Source organism: Cricetulus griseus, chromosome 4 (assembly GCF_003668045.3).
Source record: "Cricetulus griseus strain 17A/GY chromosome 4, alternate assembly CriGri-PICRH-1.0, whole genome shotgun sequence".
NCBI lineage: Eukaryota > Metazoa > Chordata > Mammalia > Rodentia > Cricetidae > Cricetulus > Cricetulus griseus.
Genome location: NC_048597.1, coordinates 115,272,506 through 115,293,596, shown reverse-complemented (window position 1 = coordinate 115,293,596; position 21,091 = coordinate 115,272,506). Strand labels below are relative to the sequence as shown.

At 47.6% G+C, this 21,091-nt stretch overlaps 1 protein-coding gene across 1 annotated transcript in view; it reads left to right on the top strand.

Moving 5' to 3' along the window:
• The window catches only part of Cux1 (cut like homeobox 1), a 299,475-nt gene that overhangs the window by 243,936 nt on the left and 34,448 nt on the right, over nucleotides 1–21,091 (top strand). Inside the window, 9 exon segments of the mRNA XM_027416212.2 lie at nucleotides 842–900; nucleotides 2,977–3,025; nucleotides 5,010–5,106; nucleotides 6,119–6,790; nucleotides 7,918–7,983; nucleotides 9,535–9,636; nucleotides 10,984–11,819; nucleotides 13,897–14,062; nucleotides 14,692–14,748. Coding sequence (XP_027272013.1) covers nucleotides 842–900; nucleotides 2,977–3,025; nucleotides 5,010–5,106; nucleotides 6,119–6,790; nucleotides 7,918–7,983; nucleotides 9,535–9,636; nucleotides 10,984–11,819; nucleotides 13,897–14,062; nucleotides 14,692–14,748 — 2,104 coding nt within the window.

The window sequence follows — 21,091 nt, the reverse complement described above, 5'->3', positions numbered from 1 at the left end:
ACCTGGTGTGGCCCCATCTCCCCAAGGCCTCAAAGACATAACAGGTTTTGGAAGGAAGCACCTGAGACTGACTTACCACATGACCCCAGGAAACCCTGTTGGTATAAAGATAGCCATGGATATATCCCACAAGCTTATAGAATATTCTGAAACACTTAAGCATGCCATCACTCTGGAAATGGCACTGTCTTGCCCCAGAAGGCAGTAGGGTCAGTCCTTGTCAGAGCCATTCCCATAAGAATGAAACCGGTTTCCAGTGAGCCATACCACAGAACTGGCCTCTGTTCCCTAGGTCCTAGTGTCTAAGTCTCCCAGAGTTAACATGCTTTCTTCCCACTGCCTGTTTAACCCTCCACTGAACAGCTGAGAGCTGGTTACACCAAAATTGGAACTTTACCTGTACTCCCCAGGCACTCAAACACATTTGTTCAAAAACCACATGATGCCTTTGAAATGTTAGGCATTTTACTGGCGTTTTATTCACCGTGGGATATTTCTGCCTTTATGAAGCTTTTCCCTTCCTCTGTCACTGAGTTTTACATTAAAACCTCTGGTTTTGTGTCCATACACACGTGTGTGTGTGTGTGTGTGTGTGAGAGAGAGAGAGAGAGAGAGAGAGAGAGAGAGAGAGAGAGAGAGAGAGAGAGAGAGAGCATGCGCATGCGCACACATACGAGTGAGTGAACACACATGTACACTCGCATCAGGTCATAGGAAGAGAAAAGTTGACACCCATATTGTTGGCTCCCTGAATACAGGGTTGTTCATAGGGATTATCATCACTGAAGTCTGGCAGCCTTCTTTAAGACATGGCTACTAATAAAAACCCTTCTGTTTCCAGCAACTGGAAGAAAAACTCAAAGGCCAGGCTGACTATGAAGAGGTGAAGAAAGAGCTGAAGTAAGCATGGGGCCTTCCATGTCTACTGATGAGTGCAAAGTGGTACCCAAGTCCAATCCACAGCCACCAAGCATTTTGACTGTTCTCATTCAAGCCTTCTACAGGGTTCTGTTGGGTGGGTGGTGGGTGGGTGGTTAGCTGATTGTTTTGTGATTGGGTCTCATGTAGCCTAGACTGGCCTGGGTCAAGATGATCTTGAACTCCTGATCTTCCTGCCTCTACCTCTCAAGTGGTGAGATTACAGGCTTGTACCACCAAATCTGGTTTATGCTGTGCTAGTGCTAGAACCCAAAGCCTTGTGAATGCTAGGAAAGCAGCCTCCCAACTACGTCACATTCCCATCCTTCTTTGGACTTTATGGGACTGCATTTCAACTATTCCAGCACTCATGGAGTCAGCAAATGGTGCACTTAACAGTAGTTGTAGAGTCTGAGCTTATTTGTCAAGTGTAAATCCCCCAAGCAGAAACAGAGAAGAGGAAGAAAACATTTCCCATTGAAAGCTCGGCCTCACACCGTAGGGCCTCCTATACTCAGGACCACCTGTCTTCTTCCAAATGCCATTCCCTGCCAGAAGCCAGTCTTCCTCTGTGCTGTTGCCTGTCTTTGAAAGCTTAAATGGAGCCTTCTGGCCCCTTCTACCTCTGACTCCTCCCCCTGAGCCTGAGCTCCCAAACCCTACCCTGTCCCTCTATCCCTTAGTCCATGTCCTGCACCCTCATGTGCCGTGCACAGAGCTCCCTCTTTACCCTACTTGGCTATCCCCAGCTACCCCTTGCAAGAATAACCAATGCTGTGAGTGATCTTTGTAGGTGCCTGTCTTTACACCATGATTTATAGTTAAGGTGGCACCGCTCAAGGTCCTTCTTGACCTCTCCCATCCCCCAGCCCAGCTGTACCATGTAGATGCCTTACTCCTTTCCTTTTACCTGGAATCCCTGTGCATTAGTTCCTTTTCTTGTTGCTATGACAAAATCTCTAACAAAGCAAAAGAAACTTAAGGAAGGAAGGAAGGAAGGAAGGAAGGAAGGAAGGAAGGAAGGAAGGAAGGAAGGAAGGAAGGGTTTATCTTGGCTCATGGTCTGAGGATACAGTCTATGGTGTCAGGGAGGGCATGGTGGAGGAGCAAGTAATGTCGAAACACACTGTACCCACAGTCAGAAGCAGAGGAAGGTGGGTGCTGGTACTCAGCTCACTTTCTTCTTTTACTTAGTTAAGGTCCCCAGACCATGGGATAGTGCTACCCATATTCACAATGGGTCTTCCACCTCAGTTAACCCAGTCTAGAAAGTCCCTCCTAGACAAGTGCAGAGGTATCCTCCTAGGTGACTATAGATCCTCTCAGGTCTTGGGCTCCAGCTCTTGTGAGGCTCACTGACCAGCGAGGCTAGAGGAGACACTCAACATCAACCTCTGGCCTCCACACTGCATATGTACACACATATGTGAACACACATGTCTTTCTCACATACACACATATACAATGAGAGCATAAGAACATCCGATCCATGATCCTCATCTGCTTGTTCAAACAGTCCAGAGCCCCAGTGATCTAGACACAGCCTGTATTGATTGCAAATTAGACATTGAAGCAATACTTTTGCCCCTCACCACATCTAGGGCTGCAGAGGTCTGCCCTCCTGGTTCTAAGCCACCCCTATCTCTTTCCTCATTCCTAAGCAAGCGCCAGTTCCCAGAGAACACATGAGCAGTGGCCATGGGTGATATGTTTCTTGCCTTCTGCCCTCCCCTCATAGACTTCCCACTTCCTATAAGTACAAATCCATTCTGCTTGCAACAGTGTGATATCTGTATTGCACTGTAAAATGAGTCTGAGCAGACCTGACTTCATATAGAGTGATTTATATGCTGGGCAGAAAAAGACCTTTTGCTAACCAACTGCTAGTTGAAGACTGGCTCTTCTAGAGGCACTATCAAATTCAATTCCTGCCAGGGAAGTTGTTAAAGTTGTCAGTTCCTTAGTGCCTGAAGAGCAGGAACCAGAGCCTCACTGCCTATTGAGAGGCCACTAGTAAAGGGAGTTGTTGAAAGTAACCATGTGTCTTGCCTTTTCCAGCACCCTGAAGTCCATGGAATTTGCACCATCAGAAGGAGCAGGAACACAGGTATACCAGCTCACTTTGTTCCCAGGGTGGTGGCAGCAGCTGCCAGTCACTACTGGCCCCTGGGCCTCTCATCTGCATCTCCACATTGATAAGAGGGGCCTTGCTTACAGCTGCCAAGCTCTCCCTCAAAAGCATTTCACCAGCTGAACCTGGCAGTGCACACCTATAAAGCCAGTACTTGGGAGGGGAAGACAAAGATCAGGAGTCTGAGGCCAGCTTCAACTATTCCATGAGATACTGCCTCAACAACGATAAAAAGAAAAACGGGGAAAGGATGGATTAATCCTTGGTGTTAGGCCTGAGACTGTTGGTTAGATTGCATTCCTAGTGTCATGAAGCCCTGGTTCCATTTCCAGGACTGACAGAATAAATGGGGCACAATTGCATAGGCTGTAATCCCAAACTTTGTAGAGTCAGGTGGCCAGGAGTTACAGTCATCCTTGACTACTTAGTGAATTTGAGGCTAGCCTTGGGTCCATAAGACCATCTTTAAGAGTAATAGCAAGACTTACCCAACTGAAAGCAAACCTTCAGTACAAAGAAAGGCTAGTGTCTGCCAGACTCAGTTGGCCTGGGAATGGTGTGGCATTTTGAGCACATACTAAAAACAGTTGAAAAATAATTTCAGGCTGGATAATCCAGTACCTGGGAGGCAGAGGCAAGCAGATCTCTGTGAGTTCTAGGCCAGCTGGAACTATATAATGTGATCCTGTCTGAAAAGTAGTAACAATGACAATTTCAGGGTCTGTGTTGCCGTTCAGTGGTAACATGCATGTTCCAGATGTGTAAGACTTGGGTTCAGTCCCAGCACCAAAAACAACATCAGCAGGTATTTGAGGTTGTGTTAAAGATCAACCAAAAAATAGCTTGGCCTGAAAGTATTGTGTACTGTCTCAGTGGCATTAACTCAGGGGACAGGTGACAGTGGTATCCTGTTATCTGGCAACCAATTAAAATTTACATCTCCAGCCATGCATGATGGCACATACCTGTAATACCAGCACTCAGGAATGGAGGTTGGAAGATCTGGAATTCAGGACCAACCTAGGGTACATAGCAAGTGCAAGGCCAGCCTTGACTATGTGAGACCATGTTTCATATACACACAATATGTTAAATATATCATAAAACCAGAAGTGACAGTGCATCATAGTCCCAAATATTGGAAGACTAAAACAGGAGCATCACTTGAACCCAGTATTCTGAAGCTACCATAGGCAACAAAGTAAAAGAAGAGTTTTCTAAAATATATAAAAACTACATCATGAGTATAGTCTTGCTCCCGTTATCCAGAAGGCAGCTTCAAGATGGGCAAAAATAAAACAAAAACAGGTTCCTCATTGCTTTCTGACAAGTTTAGCAGCTTATCTTATTGCCAAATGCTGTCCAGGCTTAGACTGCAAGAATTTGGGAACAGCATAGAAAATAATTGTCAGCTAAGAAGGTGGCTCAGCAGATAAAGCACTTGTCCAGCCTGAGACCAGGAGTTCAGATCCCAGAAACCACCATGTAAATGTTAGGTGGGCATGATGGTCCACCTGTAATTCCAGCCTTGGAAGGAAGAGACAGGGGATTCCCCAAAGCAAGCTGGCTGGTGAGACTAACCACATCAGCCAGCTCTGAGTTTGATTGAGAGACCCTGCCTCAGTGAATAAGGTAAGTGATTGAGGATGCTGCCTAAGATCAAAGCTGGAGCCTCCACATACATGCAGGTGTACATACACAGACAACACACACACACACACACACACACACACACACACACACACACACACACACACACACACGGAAAAAAAACGGGGAAAGGATAGCTGAGTCTAAAGACAAAAAAAATCTCAATTAAGTCCTTTTTGCAAGGACCTTGAGTTTTTCCCTTGCGAAAGTCTTCAAGTCAGAGATGCATGCTTCAGGGTCCTGGAAGCTGAATTGGGGAGTACATGGGCTGGAAATGGCCCCATGGTGATCCCTGCTCTGCCCTGTGCAGGACTCTACGAAGCCACTGGAGGTTTTACTCCTGGAGAAGAACCGCTCACTGCAGTCTGAGAATGCCGCGCTGCGCATCTCCAACAGTGACCTGAGCGGTAGGTGGATGGGCATCACACATACTGTGCTTGGTCCGCGTGCAGGGGTCAAGGACAAGGAGGGTGAACCTTTCATCTTGGTTTGTGTGTGCATGATGGGAGCGCCGCTGGGTGACCAAAGACTTGTTGGACTAACTCTGAGTGTTTAGTATCCCACTCCCTCACTGCTCTGCCCCACCCATCCTGCAGCGAGATGCGTGTGCGCCACAGCAAATCTACAGGGGTCGGTTAAAGGCCTTATGGAAAGGTCCCAGGAGGGACATCCTGAGGATGTTGGCTTTCTGATCTTTTCCTAGTTGTTCTATGAACAGGCCAGGGGTAAAAGCAAGCACGGTCTCCCTCTGGGGACTCTCTAGGGTGTGCTTTAAGATCGCCGGCCCTCCAGTGGTACTTTTCTCTATGAGGTTTTCTTTGGGGACACAATCCCTCCCCCATCCTTAGCCTCTTATTTGTTCATCCTAAAATGATGGAGTCACTGACTGCTTTTGGATTTAGCAGCTGGTCAAAGTGTGTAACTGTTATCTGGACTCCAGTGACATTGCAGTTTTTAAAATGCGCGTGCGACTTCGATCAAGGGAACTCAGTGGGTGCATCTAACTCAGAGCATGTGGTGTGAGCTACCCCATGGGTCCTCAAGTATCAGTGTTTGCTGGTCCTCAGGCAGAGCCTTTGTGATGCTAAAAGCCCCAAGACCTGTCACCTCTTTCCCATGTGTGTTACCGGAACCTTTGTCAAGGGGATTCTCCCGGCTGCAACGTACAAGAAAGGTGCAAACACGAATGCATGTGGCTTGTTTTGGGGGCCTCGTTTGGCTGATTCACAAATTCAATTGAAAAACAAACCAACACACCACTTTGGCCCTTGTCTTAAAAAAAAAAAAAAAATTTTTTTTTTTTTTTTAAAGAAAAATCTGCACTTTTTTTTTTTTTGTGGGGCACACTTTGCATTCTGGTCTTGGTTTTTTTTCCCTTTTGAATCCCCCATAATGCATTCTGTTTGCCCTTCCTTGTAGGGTCAGCCAGGAGAAAAGGGAGAGACCAGCCTGAGAGTCGGCGCCCGGGACCCTTGCCGGCCTCCCCTCCTCCTCAGTTGGCCCGCAACACGGGGGAACAGGTTTCCAATACTAACGGTACACACCACTTCTCACCAGCGGGGTTAAGTCAAGACTTTTTCAGCTCAAACATGGCCAGCCCCAGCCTGCCCCTGGCTTCCACGGGAAAGTTTGCACTAAACTCTCTTCTCCAGCGACAGCTAATGCAGTCCTTCTACTCCAAGGCCGTGCAGGAAGCGGGAAGCACAGGCACGATCTTTTCAACAGGTCCTTACAGCACAAACTCCATACCTTCCCCAAGCCCATTACAACAGAGCCCAGACGTAAACGGCATGGCCCCATCTCCCAGCCAATCAGAAAGTGCTGGGAGCGTCTCAGAGGGTGAGGAAATTGATACGGCAGAAATCGCCCGGCAGGTCAAAGAACAGCTGATCAAGCACAACATTGGGCAGCGCATTTTTGGACATTATGTCTTGGGACTATCTCAAGGGTCTGTGAGTGAGATTCTGGCCCGGCCGAAGCCCTGGAATAAGCTGACTGTCCGTGGCAAGGAGCCATTCCACAAAATGAAGCAGTTTTTGTCTGATGAGCAGAACATCTTGGCACTTCGTAGCATCCAAGGCAGACAGAGAGGTGAGACATGTCCATGTGTGCCTGATGCAGTGCTGTGCTCGCGGCGTGCGTGTGTGTGTGTGTGTGTGTGTGTGTGTGTGTGTGTGTGTGTGTGTGTGTGTGTGTTGAAACATTTGTACATCACATCAGGTAAAGTGCTCTTCAGTACTACCCTGTCTAGAGTTCAAGGGTCAGCCAGCAGGAGATAGAAATGATTAGATTTGGGAACTCTGATCCAGAAGAGTGTAGTCAGTACCTTGCGCTCAGTAAACTCATTATTTCACTGTTCTTATGTTTAATTAGAGAAAGTTGGGTCATGCATGTCGTCTGACAGGTTTGGCATCCCTGGGTCCACTTGGCACCAGGTGCTGGCTTCCCTCCAGGAGCAGCTCCTGGGGTGCCATCCAACTCTGTCCCAACAGCACAAACAGCTGTAATCCTCACAAGGCACTGGCTCTGTGGGGAAAGCCTATGAAACCTGCCCTCTGCCTCCTTCACCTTAGAAGAGAACAGGTCCCTTGAATGTCTTGAATTGTTTATGTCCAATTAGTGATTCTTTTTTTTTTTTCAGTGCCACAACAAAACATGCCTGCCTACAATAAATCACACGAAAGTTTCATTCAATTCCCCTTCCCGCCACACCCTTCATAAAATGATAGAAAGTCAGACACTCCTACAGTGTAAATAATTCCTCCCTCCTAAGAACAAGGGATCTCTGGGCAGAGTCAACAGTGACATAGAAGGACACTGTTTTCAGCCACATTTGAAGCACCCTGAAATTTAGACTAAAACTCAGAATGGAGATGATCAACAAACAGCATAAGTTTACACCAAGAATGCAGCGCATTTTTTGGTAATGTTAGCTGAAATTGGATGTCTTTGGATGATTAATGTGAGCTCTATCATTGACTGGCAGGCAAGCACCTCTCCCTCCCTTTGCCCTTCCTAGTGGTGATTACTGATGGTTCTCCTCCTACAGTAGACCCACTCACTGCCTGTAGGAAGATCCCAGGAGCTCCCATGTTACACAGCAAGCTTGAGCTCTTTCTTTAGAGGCAGGCGGCTCAGCTCTCATGTCACACAGACCATGTCGTCGACGCCACCATCCCCCTGATTGTTTTGTTCTTACCGCACTTGTTTTTCAACAGAGAATCCAGGCCAGAGCCTGAACAGACTCTTTCAGGAAGTACCGAAACGAAGAAATGGGTCTGAAGGTATGTCTCAGGCAGGTGTTTCTCTTTGCAGTCAGTAACCTAGGAAGCAGCATGTCCTTAGCTGTGTATTTGGGTTAAAGCTGTGCATTGTAATTCTGGCCTGGAACCTGATGGAAAAACAGCTAGTAAGTATAAAACAAAGCACGGGTTCAAAGGCGCCAGCCCCTCTCCTGTTGAGCTGCCAGAGCAGACAAGCCATACCCAGGGTCAGTCCCCTCAGTATCAATCCTAGGTTTCATTCCACAGACACCATGCCTGTTTTCTCAGAAGCAGGTGACAGAACAGTTGTGCTCTGAGAAAAATCAGGTAACCATATCAAACCAGATATTGCTGCTTCCTCCAAATTTTAACTCTGCATATGTCAAATCCCGTGATGTGTTCAGATTCCAAACAAAGCTGATTATTCCACAGGCATTGTGAGCCAGCCTTTACCATGCTCCTTTAAGTGATTCCTTCCCAAAGTGTCTCATGATTAAATGGTGTAATGTGACATGTCTGCTGAGAAGGGTAGTGAGCAATTACAATGTCTGGATGGATTCCACAAAGATCCGGGCTCAACCCATGAGTCCTAGTGCCCTCAGGGCATCTGCACATGTATCTGCTATGCAGAGTGCCAGCATGTGACCAGAAGAACGCATTTGTGTCCTTAGGGCTTCTCCTTGTTCTTGGTAAATTTCAAAACATAGTATGTAGTTATAAATCTAAAAAAGTTGATGTTCACCCTTGTCCCTCTTCACCTGTCACATCTCAGTGAATGATCCAGGATCGGTCTCACCCAGGGCTAGGGATATGTAGCTCAGTCTCAATGATAGAACATGTATCTAAAATCTAGTGAAGGGCCAGGGACATTGCTCAGTGGTGGAGCACCTGCCTATAATCGCCAGTGAGGGGCTGGGGGTGTGGCTCAATGCTAGAGCACCTGCCTAGAATCCCCCAGTAAGGAGCTGGGGACGTGCTTTAATGATTAAAGTGCTTACCTAGCATCTCCCAATAAAAGTCTATGGCATGGCTCAGCAATAGACTTAATTACCTAGTATGCTGAAGGCCCTGAATTCAATCTCCAGTAACACACACACACACACACACACACACACACACACACACACACACACACACACATATACACACACACTGGGGAGTTCAGGCTCAACTTTTTACCTTTTGCCTTCCTTCCATGTTTATGTCTAGGAAAAACAAATGTACAGAGACTGAATGTAGTCCCAAGCCAAAGCTTTCTAATGAAAGCTCATGAAAAACATTGTCTCTCAATTTACCTTCTTTTCCTATATTGTACCCCTCTGGTACCAACCCCATGGGCAAAGTCTAGCTCATGTGATAAGAAAGCCTATTCTGCCAACAGGGTGGCATTGACCTTGAGACAGGTTCAGCAGGAAACCTCCTGCCAGGCATGTCCCACATCCATGCCACAAGCTCACACTTACAGCGATTAGGGGTGAGTGGGAGACCACCTGTGTCAGAATGTCTTGGTGCAACGCTTATTTTCCACTTGAAATCTGGCTTCCATGTCATTACTGTGACTTCTCCCTGCAGGTAACATCACTACCCGGATCCGAGCCTCTGAAACTGGTTCTGATGAAGCAATCAAGTCCATCCTAGAGCAAGCCAAGAGGGAGCTCCAAGTGCAGAAAACTGGTAGGGCTTCTACTTCCTCAAGCACTGTCTTCAGACCTAATTATCTATCACGAGTGTTCTGGTCAACAGTGATTATACTTTTTGTCGTCTTGTGTTTTCTTTTTAAATCGACATTGAGTTTATGTTTTTATACTTTAGGCATATACAAAGGGAAGTATGATCTAGATTTGTGTTTCCTCTTTTTGGGGGAGCAGGGCATTAATTTTTGTACTTAAGATAGGGTCTTGCTATATAGCTTGAAATCAAGATCCTACTGTCCCTGACTCATGAGTGCTAGGTTTATAGGTATGTGCCACCATGCCCAGCTGTACTTTTGATTCACCTTCCCACTGCTAACTGTACCCTGGTGCTCATTAGAAGACACTGTTAGTGATCCATCAGAGACTCTGGCTTCTGGTAGACATTAACAGAAATTGTGCTTCCCAAGTTTGGAAAAACCTAGAGAAGTGTGGGTTTGTGGTTCATGAGAGTTAGTATTTAGCTTAAAATTCTCCAGGAAAGAAAGCCAGAGTGGATCTAGGGAGATGGGTCACTGGGTAAATGGTCTGAAGACCTGAGTTTAGATCTCCAGAACCTACATTAACAACCAGAATAGCAGAAGCATTTGGGCCCTGGCCCCGGCCCCTCAGGGATCCAGGTGGAGACAGGAGAACTCCAGAGTCTTTCAGGCCAGATAACCTAGTTAAAGCAACAACAGCAACTCTATATCAAACAAGTTGGAAAGACAAGGACCAACACCCCCGGTTGTCCTGTAACCTCCACAGGAACTCTGCAGCGCGCACACACGGGGGGAGGGAGGAAGAAAGAAAGAAAGAAAGAAAGAAAGAAAGAAAGAAAGAAAGAAAGAAAGAAAGAAAGAAAGAAAGAAAGAGAACAGCAAGATGGCTTAGCAAGTGAAGACCCTTGCCACCAAGACTGACACCTTGATCCCTGGCATCCACATGGTAGAAGAAGAGAACTGACTCATGCAATTTGTCTTCTGACTTCTATCATGCACCACATCACACATACATACACATAAAATAAATAAACATAAATTTTTAATGTGAAAAAGAAAGCACAGGTAGGAGTGATGTCCTCGTAGATCACCCTTCATGGTTGGAAAGCCAGCTGCTATGTTACAAAGACTGTTAGGCCACTGAGCAGGCGTGTCAATACTCTGTGTTCCCCTCTCTAACAAGGTGTATAGATATTTTCATGTTTCGTTGATGATGAGATATTAGGGAAATGGCACAGTATAGTGACCACCCCCAGATAACCCTCATTCTGCTAGGTCAGGGTGGGATGAAGCCCACAGCTGCCAGGGACCATCCCATCACAACTTCACCCTGTGGTTATTCTTCACAGCTGAGCCAGTCCAGCCATCTTCTGCATCCAGCACTGGGAACTCTGATGATGCCATCCGCTCCATCCTACAGCAGGCCCGCCGGGAAATGGAGGCCCAGCAGGCCGCCCTTGACCCTGCCTTAAAGCCAGCACCATTGTCCCAGCCTGACCTCACCATCCTCACCCCCAAGCTCCTGTCCGCCTCACCCATGTCTACTGTATCCACTTACTCCCCTCTTGCCATCCCCCTGAAGAAACCCCCCGCAGCACCTGAGGCCAGTACTTCAGCCTTGCCCAGTGCCCCAGCCCTCAAAAAAGAGGCTCAGGATGCACCGGGGCTGGACCCACCAGCATCAACTGATGCTGCCCATGGGGTACTGAGGCAGGTGAAGAGTGAGCTGGTCCGTGGCAGCACCTGGAAGGATCCCTGGTGGAGCCCTATACAGCCCGAAAGAAGAAATCTCACCTCTTCTGAAGAGACCAAGGCTGACGAGGCCTCAGCAAGTGGGAAAGAAAAGGCAAGCAGCAGCCAACCTCGGGCTGAGCGCAGCCAGCCTCCGGGGCCGGCTCCATCAGCAGAGTACTGGAAGGAGTGGCCCAATGCTGAGTCGCCATATTCCCAGAGCTCAGAGCTGAGCCTCACTGGAGCCAGCCGCAGCGAGACACCCCAGAATAGCCCTCTGCCCTCCTCCCCAATCGTGCCCATGGCAAAGCCAACAAAGCCCACAGTGCCCCCGCTGACTCCTGAGCAGTACGAGGTCTACATGTATCAGGAAGTGGACACCATTGAGCTCACCCGGCAGGTCAAAGAGAAGCTGGCCAAGAATGGCATTTGCCAGAGGATCTTTGGGGAGAAGGTAAGGGACTTCACTGTTGAGGATTAGGCATGGCTTCCCGTCTCTTCTTAGGCTTGAGGACAAAGTGCCTGCCTTGCACAGCATGACTATCACAGAAATATTAGATACCACCAACTCCCAAAATTCTAGAGGCCACCCACTTTGTGCCATGTTGTACATCCCTGCTGCCCTGCCTAGCAACTGGTAAAACTGATACACAGCAGATGAGGGAGGCATGGCTCATTAGTGTCTATATGCAGCATGCTGGCAGGTGACCCTGTTCCTGACCTGCTTCTGAGGCCCCATAGAGCAGAGAGATACCTCTGCAAGCCATTCTGGCCCTAAGGATCAGAGACCAGCCTTCGGAGAAATGAACCACACGCAGGAGTAAAAGCTACACAGAACATAATTGCTCCTTGGTTATTTTGTTGGGTTTTTCTGTCTTGTGTTTGTTTCATTTCACTGTTGCTTGGGGGGAGGTTATTTTTTAGTTTATTATTTTTTGAAATAGGGTCTCCCTATGTAGTCCTGCCTACGTAGAACTCATTGTATAGCCCCAGCTGGCTTCATGTTAGCAGGAATCCTCCTGCCTGTACCTCCCACATGCTACAATCACAGGCATGTGCTACTCCTTGGCTCCTAGTAGTTCCTTTCTCTACACTACGACGGCCCCACAGAGCCATGCAGAGCTTCATACATCATCTCTTCCTGGCTCGTGAAAGCGTAATCATTTATGAATGAGCTTCTAGACCTATTCTGGTGGCAGATTCAGGATAACAGGATTAACCATGTCTGTAAAATCTAAAATAAACATAATATCCTATATCATTAGAGATTAAGCCATGAGTTGCTGAATATAAAGAAAAGTCCTCCCTTCCTGAGATGACACAGGAAGAGGGTCATCAGTGGCCCTCACAGACCTGTTAGATACCTATCCCTCCCGACCAAGTCCATCTCTGTCTCATCTGTACGCTGGCCTTGAGCTCTGTGGTCTGTTTATGACCTCCTTGTCCCAATTTTGCAGTAAGTGATGGAGGTGCATAGACATGAGGGTGTGAATTGAAAGTCCCTGGAGAATTTTGAGTTCAGCATTGTAAAAATAAAATTTGTGAAAATTTAAATAAGCTTTTTGTGCTCCCACCTCAAATTTAGCAGACTTAATAACGTTGAATTTGTTTGGCCCATGAGTGCTGCTTATTCTGGAACTGGAAAACTTTACAGAGTGATGGGATGAGGCCCCTAAATATCTCTGGGCTACATCTGTGCCCTGGGGGCTGTTTGTGCCCATACATATGTATGGCCATATGTGAAAGGCAGCAGCCTGAGTGTGTGCGGGCAAGTTGTCAGTCGTCTGCTGCTCAGTGTTGCTCCCACACTGGCTCCTTGTCCCTACCAGCTCTCCTCTGGTCAGCCTGTGAGCAGGGCACAATCAGAGAGTGACCCTTTGTAAATGCCCTGCTTTCTGTGCCCTCTTCCAATTCCTGTGGGCTCTGGTTCCAGGACCCCAGCCTGTCCTGATAAAAGCAGGCAAAGGGCAGGATGCTCTGCAGTGTCTGCTCCTTGTTTTTAAAGAACACCACCTGGCCACCTCTACAGGGTGCAGGGCCCTTCCTTTCACACCCTTTCCCAATAAGAGCTGTGACTATACTTCCTCTTTTCTGTTTTTTATCGTGCTGGGGATGAAACCCAGGCCCTTGCATGGGTTAGGCACATCCCAAGCCCATCCCTAGCAGGTTTTAGGCATATCTCTAACCACTGGACCACACTCCTAGCCTCTCAATGGGAGATTCTAGGCAGGTATCCTGCTGCTGAGCCACACTCCCAATAGGAGTTGTGATTATAATAATTATTTTTTGCCCAGAACACCTGCCCTGTCCTAAGACTTTATTTTGTACCAGTAATCAGTAAGCTTATCCCTACAAATGGTCACAGTGCACTAGGCTGTGGGTCTGTGCTCAAAAAAGTTCTCCAGCGCACTTTGTATGTGGCTTTATTTCCCCCAGGCCCCACAGGGCCACGTGTATGTCTCTAAGGCACCTTGTAGCATCAAGCTGATTTCTGGAAGCTGACAGTTGCTTTCCTTTGTTTGCTTCTCCAGGTGCTGGGCCTGTCCCAGGGCAGCGTCAGTGACATGCTCTCAAGGCCAAAGCCATGGAGCAAACTGACCCAGAAAGGCCGAGAACCCTTCATCCGGATGCAGCTCTGGCTGAATGGAGAGCTAGGCCAGGGTGTTCTGCCTGTACAAGGGCAGCAACAAGGGCCAGGTGAGAGCAGCCAGCCACCCTCTGCAAGAGTCTGGCAAGGACAATCTCCACCCATGGGCTTTGTTTTCCTTTTGGGTTTTTGTTAGTTTTTATTGGAGCACAAGGAATGGTGAGATAGGGTCTGTTTATATTTTTGAGACTGACCTCAAACTCACTATGTAGCCAAAGCAGACCTTAAGCCCACACAGTACTCCTGCCTTAGCCTCCCAAATGATGGAAAGACAGGAATGTACCCCAACACCTGTCTCCATCTTTAGGTTTCAGGAGTAACCTAAAGTAGGCTGAGTCTAGCTAATTTTATAAGCAGCAGAAAATTAGTTACCCATTAAGAAAATGTTGTTTATATATAAACACAGGTAAAAGTCAAGTACCTCCTCTGGGGAACTGAGAAGGAAATCCAGCCAGAGTAACTCAGAAGTGAAAGTGTCATAGGCAGTGGCTTCTGCTACCTTGGAGTGAGGCTTCTGGCACTTTATAGGCTTGAGCAACCCTCATCCCAACCCACCATCTTGGCCCTCAGCTTGAGAATGGGAAGCCTCCCTCCCTCTGGACTCCTGCTAGTATCTTTTGTGCAGCTGGGAAGCTCCAAGCCCTGTTTTCTATGTAATGGTGCCTTTTTTCTTCCACAGTCCTCCACTCGGTGACATCTCTGCAGGATCCCCTACAGCAGGGCTGTGTAAGCTCAGGTAAGTAGCCATTCGTGTTTATTTGCTAGCTCCTCTGCTCTAGAAATCTGGAATCTGGGAGTAAGTGTCCCATTCCTAACCATAGCAAACAGCTGCCTCTCCTTCTCTGCCATACTGTAGTCTGAGGCCATTGTGTAAGTAGAATTATACAAGAAATGGCTTTTAAGAATTAGCTTCTTCTAACTAGGCAGTGTCCTTGAGATCCGTTCACCTGATGTGTTGCAATAGTTTTATTTCTTTTCCTGCCTGAGTAGTATTCCTATGGTATGGTTATACCAAAATTTGTACTGCATTGAGGCTGTCTCTAGGTTGTGACCATTATACATAGAGTGAAAAGTGAGAATGCAGTGTCCTGCTTGCAAACTCTGGACTTGCTTTCTGGTGGCAGTCCAGAGAGTTGGCAGCTAAGGAGCAACACTGATAAAATCCATGCCTTTACTGGGTCCCTTCATTGTTTTGTAAGTAGGAAGCTCTGTGTTTGAGGCTGGGGTCTATTAGAAGCAAGTTTCCTGGCCAGGGGATTTCGGTCTAGCAAGAGACATCACTGGCTCAGGACTCATGGGAAAGACATCTCTTCCATCTGGAAGACCTGTTTATATTTTTGACCCTTTGAGCAACGGAACTGGAGAGACTGGAGCATCAGAATAGAGAAGCCAAGGAAGAGCAGCCCCAGGAAAAGCTAGGGTGAGAGTCTGTGGACACTCAGTGATGGCCCAGGAGGAGCCAAGACTGAACGCAAAGGACAGGAGCAAGTGGGGAGCACAGCAGTCCCATTCCATGAAGCTCAGGCCACTTCTTACTGCTCCCAAAGACTGGAAAGGTCTCAGAGGTACCTGACAGATTTGTGATCTATGCGCTGAGGTCCCTGGTCACAGTGCCCAGATGCAGGCATGCCCTGACCACAGCCATAGCTCCCAGGCTCTCACCACGGCTTTCCCGCACTGAGCCACAGTCAGCCCAGCTTTCTCTCCCAGTTCCCAAGAACAGCCGGCAGCATGAGCTGTTCTTTTTCTTTTCTCTATTTTTCTAAACATGTTGATTAGTCTCCATATCCCATTGATTCATTGAAAACACAAACAAAGCTAAGTGAGGAGTGAGCGCAAAGCCTGTCAGCTTGCCAGAAGGCTTATGAGGGGACACATGTGCATAGAGGGAACAGCTGGGCAGCTTTAGCAGTAGCTACTGCTGCTGCTGCAAGATCCCAAACACACACACACACACACACACACACACACACACACACAGAGAGAGAGAGAGAGAGAGAGAGAGAGAGAGAGAGAGAGAGAGAGGATCCCAAACACACTCTTCCCCCCCACCCACAGAGAGAGAGAGACAGAGACAGAGACAGAGACAGAGTCAGTCAGTCAGTCAGGGTACAGCAGTGGCTCAAAGCTCTCCACTAAGGATTTCACGGGTTTTAGGTGTTCTGGTTTGGTTTGGTCCATATTGGAAAACAGAGACTGGACAGATTCACTGGGGAAATTACCAGCATTGTTTCTCTCCAGCTCACACTCAGACTTTAGGAGGGAATGTGGTTGAGTTGGTTGTGCTGCACATCTATGGATGGTTGTGTGGTAAAGTAGGGCCCGGCCTCCTACTCTAAGGAGAGGTCAGCTCTCCTTGAATTACTGCCCATCCCAGGCTGGACCAAGCTTGTTATGGTGGAGGTGATGTTTTATTGTGTTATGGATGAAATCCTTTCACTCCTAAATACAACACTAAGTGTCCCTCAGCACCACATCTCTTAGAATCCTGACAAAAAAACCTTTTCCATATATCTCAAAGGGGGTTGTTTTGTTTTTAACAGGTGTGTGTGTGTCATAGCATGTATGTCAAAATCAGGAGAGCTTGTAGAAATTTTATTTCCATACTGGGTTTCAGGGTTTGAACTCAGGTCATAAGTTTAGTGGAAAGCATTTTTACCAACTGAGCCATCTTATGACCTCTTTTCTCTCCCCACCTCCACCAAAATAGGGTCTCATACAACCCCAGCTAGCCTCAAACTACATAGTGATGTAGTTTGCCCCCACCTCTTGAGTGCTTAGATTACAGCTGTGCATCCCACACCCAGTTTATGCATTGTTAGGGATTGAACCCAGGGCTTTCAGCATGCTAGGCAAATATTCAATCAACTGAGGTACATTCTCCAAAACTGGAATTATTTTGTAATGATAGTATTAGTAAATCCTTGTGATAAATGACTCTAGAAAATTCTAGAATCTTTGGCAGCTTTTATCATTGTTTCCTCCAAAAGAACTCTGGTTCAGAGAATCCCATAAAATTCTGATTACCTCTTTTGCCATGGCTACTATGGAACCCATCCCAGAGGTCCATCAACTGGAAAAGATACTCTGCCCCTCACAGATCACTGACAGCTGTACCTGGAGGTACACAGCATGGCCTGGTCAGTTCCTGGACAGTGGTGGGGCTCACTTCTCTCCCCAGGGTATAGGAACTTTGAAGAACCTGCCTTCAATCCCCCGGTCAGTTGTACCTTCAGTGAGGTTTCCCCAGTCATTGCAGAGCTCAAGGGCCTAAACAGAGGTCTCTGTGCTTGGTTGTCATGGCACTCAAAGTCCTCCTTGGCAAAGGGCAAAGTGCTGGCTAGGGACCTTCTCCTTGCCAAAGAGCTCCTACCTGGGAGCTGGAGATGAGGCACAGTTAGTAGAATTCCTGCCTAGCGTACATGTGGCCCTGGGTTCCAGCACCTCATAAAGCACTTGGGAGTTAGAGACAGAGTCAGGAGTTCTCATCCCCTCTAGTCCTTAGTGACTCATACACCAACCTCTGATGAGGAGAGGCCCACATTCCAACTGGATGTGGCCTTCGTATCCTCTGATAATCTCAATGTTGAGGCACAAAAGGAAACTTAATGTCATTTTCAAATACCAGTATTGCTCCATGGTGACCTCTGTGTGAGGGGAGTGGGGTGCACAGGCCTGAGGTCAACTTTGGATGTCATTCCCTTGGAACTGTCAATCTTGTTTATCAGGCAGGGTCTCTCAGCAGTATCTGGGGCTCACCAACCGGGCTGGTCTAGCTGGCCGGAGACCCCAGCTTCTCATTGCTAGGGTTACAATATGTACCATGGCACTCAGCTTTTTTTTTACACAGGTCCTCAGGGTTAATAAAGCACACACACTAGATAGTATCTGCTAACCTTATGTAATATTTCCTTTTCAATTCTTGAAACTAACTTCTGCAGTTGCTTGACAGCCCCTAGAGAAGGAGAGAGTTGAGAGATAGCTCTGAAGGGAAGGAAGAGACCCTCCCATGGTGACAGAAATTGTGGCATCCCAGAGGGCTTGTGTAAAAGCTGCCTGTGCCCTCAGCTTGGGAACTTGTTGGTACAGGAGCCTTTCATGACTGTAGCTAACAAGGTGTTCGTTCTGCCTGCACCTTTTACGCTAGCTTCTGGAGAATCTTGTCAAAGTGTACAAGTGAAGTGACGGCCCCTTTTTTCCATAGATTAGGCACAAAACACTCAGCTTTTTCCCAGCACACTGGGTGGTCAGGAAGAGTGGCTTCCAAGACATGTCTGCCCACGAAGAGTCATGCAGCTCCATGGCGCCATTGTCCATCAACAGAGTGTCAGCTGTCCCTTAGAGGGCACAGCTGCTGCAGGCTGGCTCTGGCATGGCAAGTCCAGCTTACTGCACCCTGCTGAGACATCCACAGCTATGTAGGTGAGGCCTGCAGCTATTCCTCAGAGTATGGTAGCCCACATACCTTTATGGTGTGCATCCTGATGCCTGAGCTGCTCAGAAGCCCTGTTGGCTTCTTGCCTCTAGCCCGACAGCAGGGTTCTGCTACACTCTGTCCTTGACTAAACAGCCAGTTCTTGCCATTTGGCAGGCATGAAAGAGGTGACAGAGAGGGTTGATGGCAGCCTCAGAAAATACCATGGGACTGAATAGAGTGGCAGAACTCTTCGTGAATGCGCTAGACTCGAGTCACATTTCCCTTCTCTTTGCTCTACGAATGTCAGGAGAGCAACTGGTTCTCTCCAGACAGAATGATGCTGGCTGCAGTCCTGTAACTGAGGCTTGTGTATAACCACTTACACATAGCCTCATGTAGCAGATCAGACAGAAAAGAAAAACTCAGGGGCCATGAGATAGCTCAGTCAGGTAAAGACCTTTCCATGCAAACACAAGGATCACATTGCAATCCCCAGAACTCATGTGCAAAAGTCAGGTGTGGTACATGCTTGTAAATCCCAGTGCTGGGGAGGCAGACAGGAGAGTCCCTGAGTTTCAGGTCAGTGAGGGATTCTGTCTCAAAACAAAACAAAAAACAGGTGAGGAGCAGTGCCCATGGCTGTCCTCTGGCTCTGTACACACGTGTGCACTTCATACACATGTTCACACATGTGACATACCCACCCACAAAGAAAAAGACCTGAAATTTCATGAATTGTCTGAAAAGATTCTACATATGGCCAATGCCTCTCGAACTGAAATGTTAGCCTGTCATGACCATCAACATGGTGGCCCATTCAATTCTCCTTTTTGCTGGCAGCCTGACCTGGGTCATTTTTAATTTATTAGATGTAGCATATTATAGGGATTCTCCATTCTGGGGCCAAAGTGAGAATTTCCAGATTTGGGCTGTTGTGTGGCTCATATAGGCAAAGGGTTTTCATGAGGTCCCTAGAGCTGCAACTGGGCCATGAAAGGTGGTAGAATCAGACAATCCACATGTTTCAGGTAGGGAACAAACCTGAACACATGAGAAGCCACTAACTAGTTCAGAAGCTTTCTTCTTAGACAACAGGAGGAAAGTAGATGATGGAAGCATGTCGTCTTCTCTTCCTGTAGAGCACTGCTGCTGTTGCCCCTTTAACATTCAAGGAGCATGTGTCACTGAAACACACCACCCATTGAGGTGTTCATAAGTTTCCTTATTTGTATATGTGTGTTGTATTAGGGACTGAGCCACGCCCCCAGACCCTCACTGGGGGATCCTAATCAGGAGCTCTACCATTGAGTCACACCTCCAGCCCCTCACTGGGGAACTAATCAGGAGTTCTACCAATGAATCACACCCCCAGTCTGAGCCACACCCCCAGCCCTTGAAAGAAATTCATATTGGTTTCTAAACCGTGACCTCCCTTGGCCTAGTGGGGAGCAAGCAGGATGGTGCCCTGAGCTTCCAGACAGTGCTTGACTCATCCTGCCTCTGGCTCTTGGTGCCTATGTGCCCTGGGGCAAAGCAACTCAACCTTCCTGTCCTGCTTCTTCAGCCCTACCTCCTAGACAGTGGAGAGGCCTGAATGCTTCTAGAACATAGAAGCTAGTACTATTTATATGCTGGCTTTCCAGGTGAGGAGTGTAGCTCGGTGGTATAGTTCTTGCCTAGCATACAAGAGTCCCTAGATTCCACCCCAAGCACAAGTAAACGAATGAATGCTTTTCTTCAGTCACCACTGCAACCTATGAGCTTCAAAAGAGTATAGTCAGGGGTCAGCATTCAGTGTTGGGCAAAGGAGTCTGGAAACGGTATTGCCATCAAGGGTGAACAGCGACCCAGCCCACCAGGCTGTTTTGCTTCTCAATCCTGGCACTGCCTGGCCTCACTTTACAGAATCCCATCTGGCCAGGCACAGCCTCAGCCACCTCTCCTCTCTCTTCTGCATACTTTGGGAAACAGAATTTACAGTATCCTACAGAGAGAAGTAGGTCACAGGAGCATGCAAGGGCTTGGGTCTCTAATGTTCCAATTTAGGGATAAAATAAGCTGGATGCAGAATAATTCTCAGGTAATTTTAGAAAGATAGTGGGAATAAGATGAGGCTCACACATTGTCTTCCATGGGCCACATTCTGCTCTGATGTCCTTAGTAAGCAGAGCTTCCCCTTGTGGAGAATTTTTCTGCTCAAGAAAAATTCAGATTAGCTGGGCGGTGGTGGTGCATGCCTTTAATTCCAGCACTCAGGAGGCAGAGGCAGGCAGATCTCCAGGTTCGAGGCCAGCCTGGTCTACAGAGCAAGTTCCGGGACAACCAGGGCTATACAGAGAAACCCTGTCTCAAAAAGAAAAGGGAGGGAGAGAAGGGAGAGAAAGAAAAAGAAAAGAAAGAAAAAAGGAATTTGCTGACCACTCAGCAGATGGCCACACGGTCCTGAGGCTAGTGGCCTTGCTGCCACTAAGGTAGGTGTCTATAGGACCCAGCTCTAGAGGCCAGGGGATCCAGTCTCCTGGAACAAAGGAAAGGTTGACCACTTTGGCTTCTTAGAAAATTAAGGGAAGGCTTTAAATCATCAGTCAAATGGCTTGCTCTGTAAGCATGAAGACCTAAAATCTGTCCTCAAACCCATGTTAAGAGAAAAAAAACAAAAACT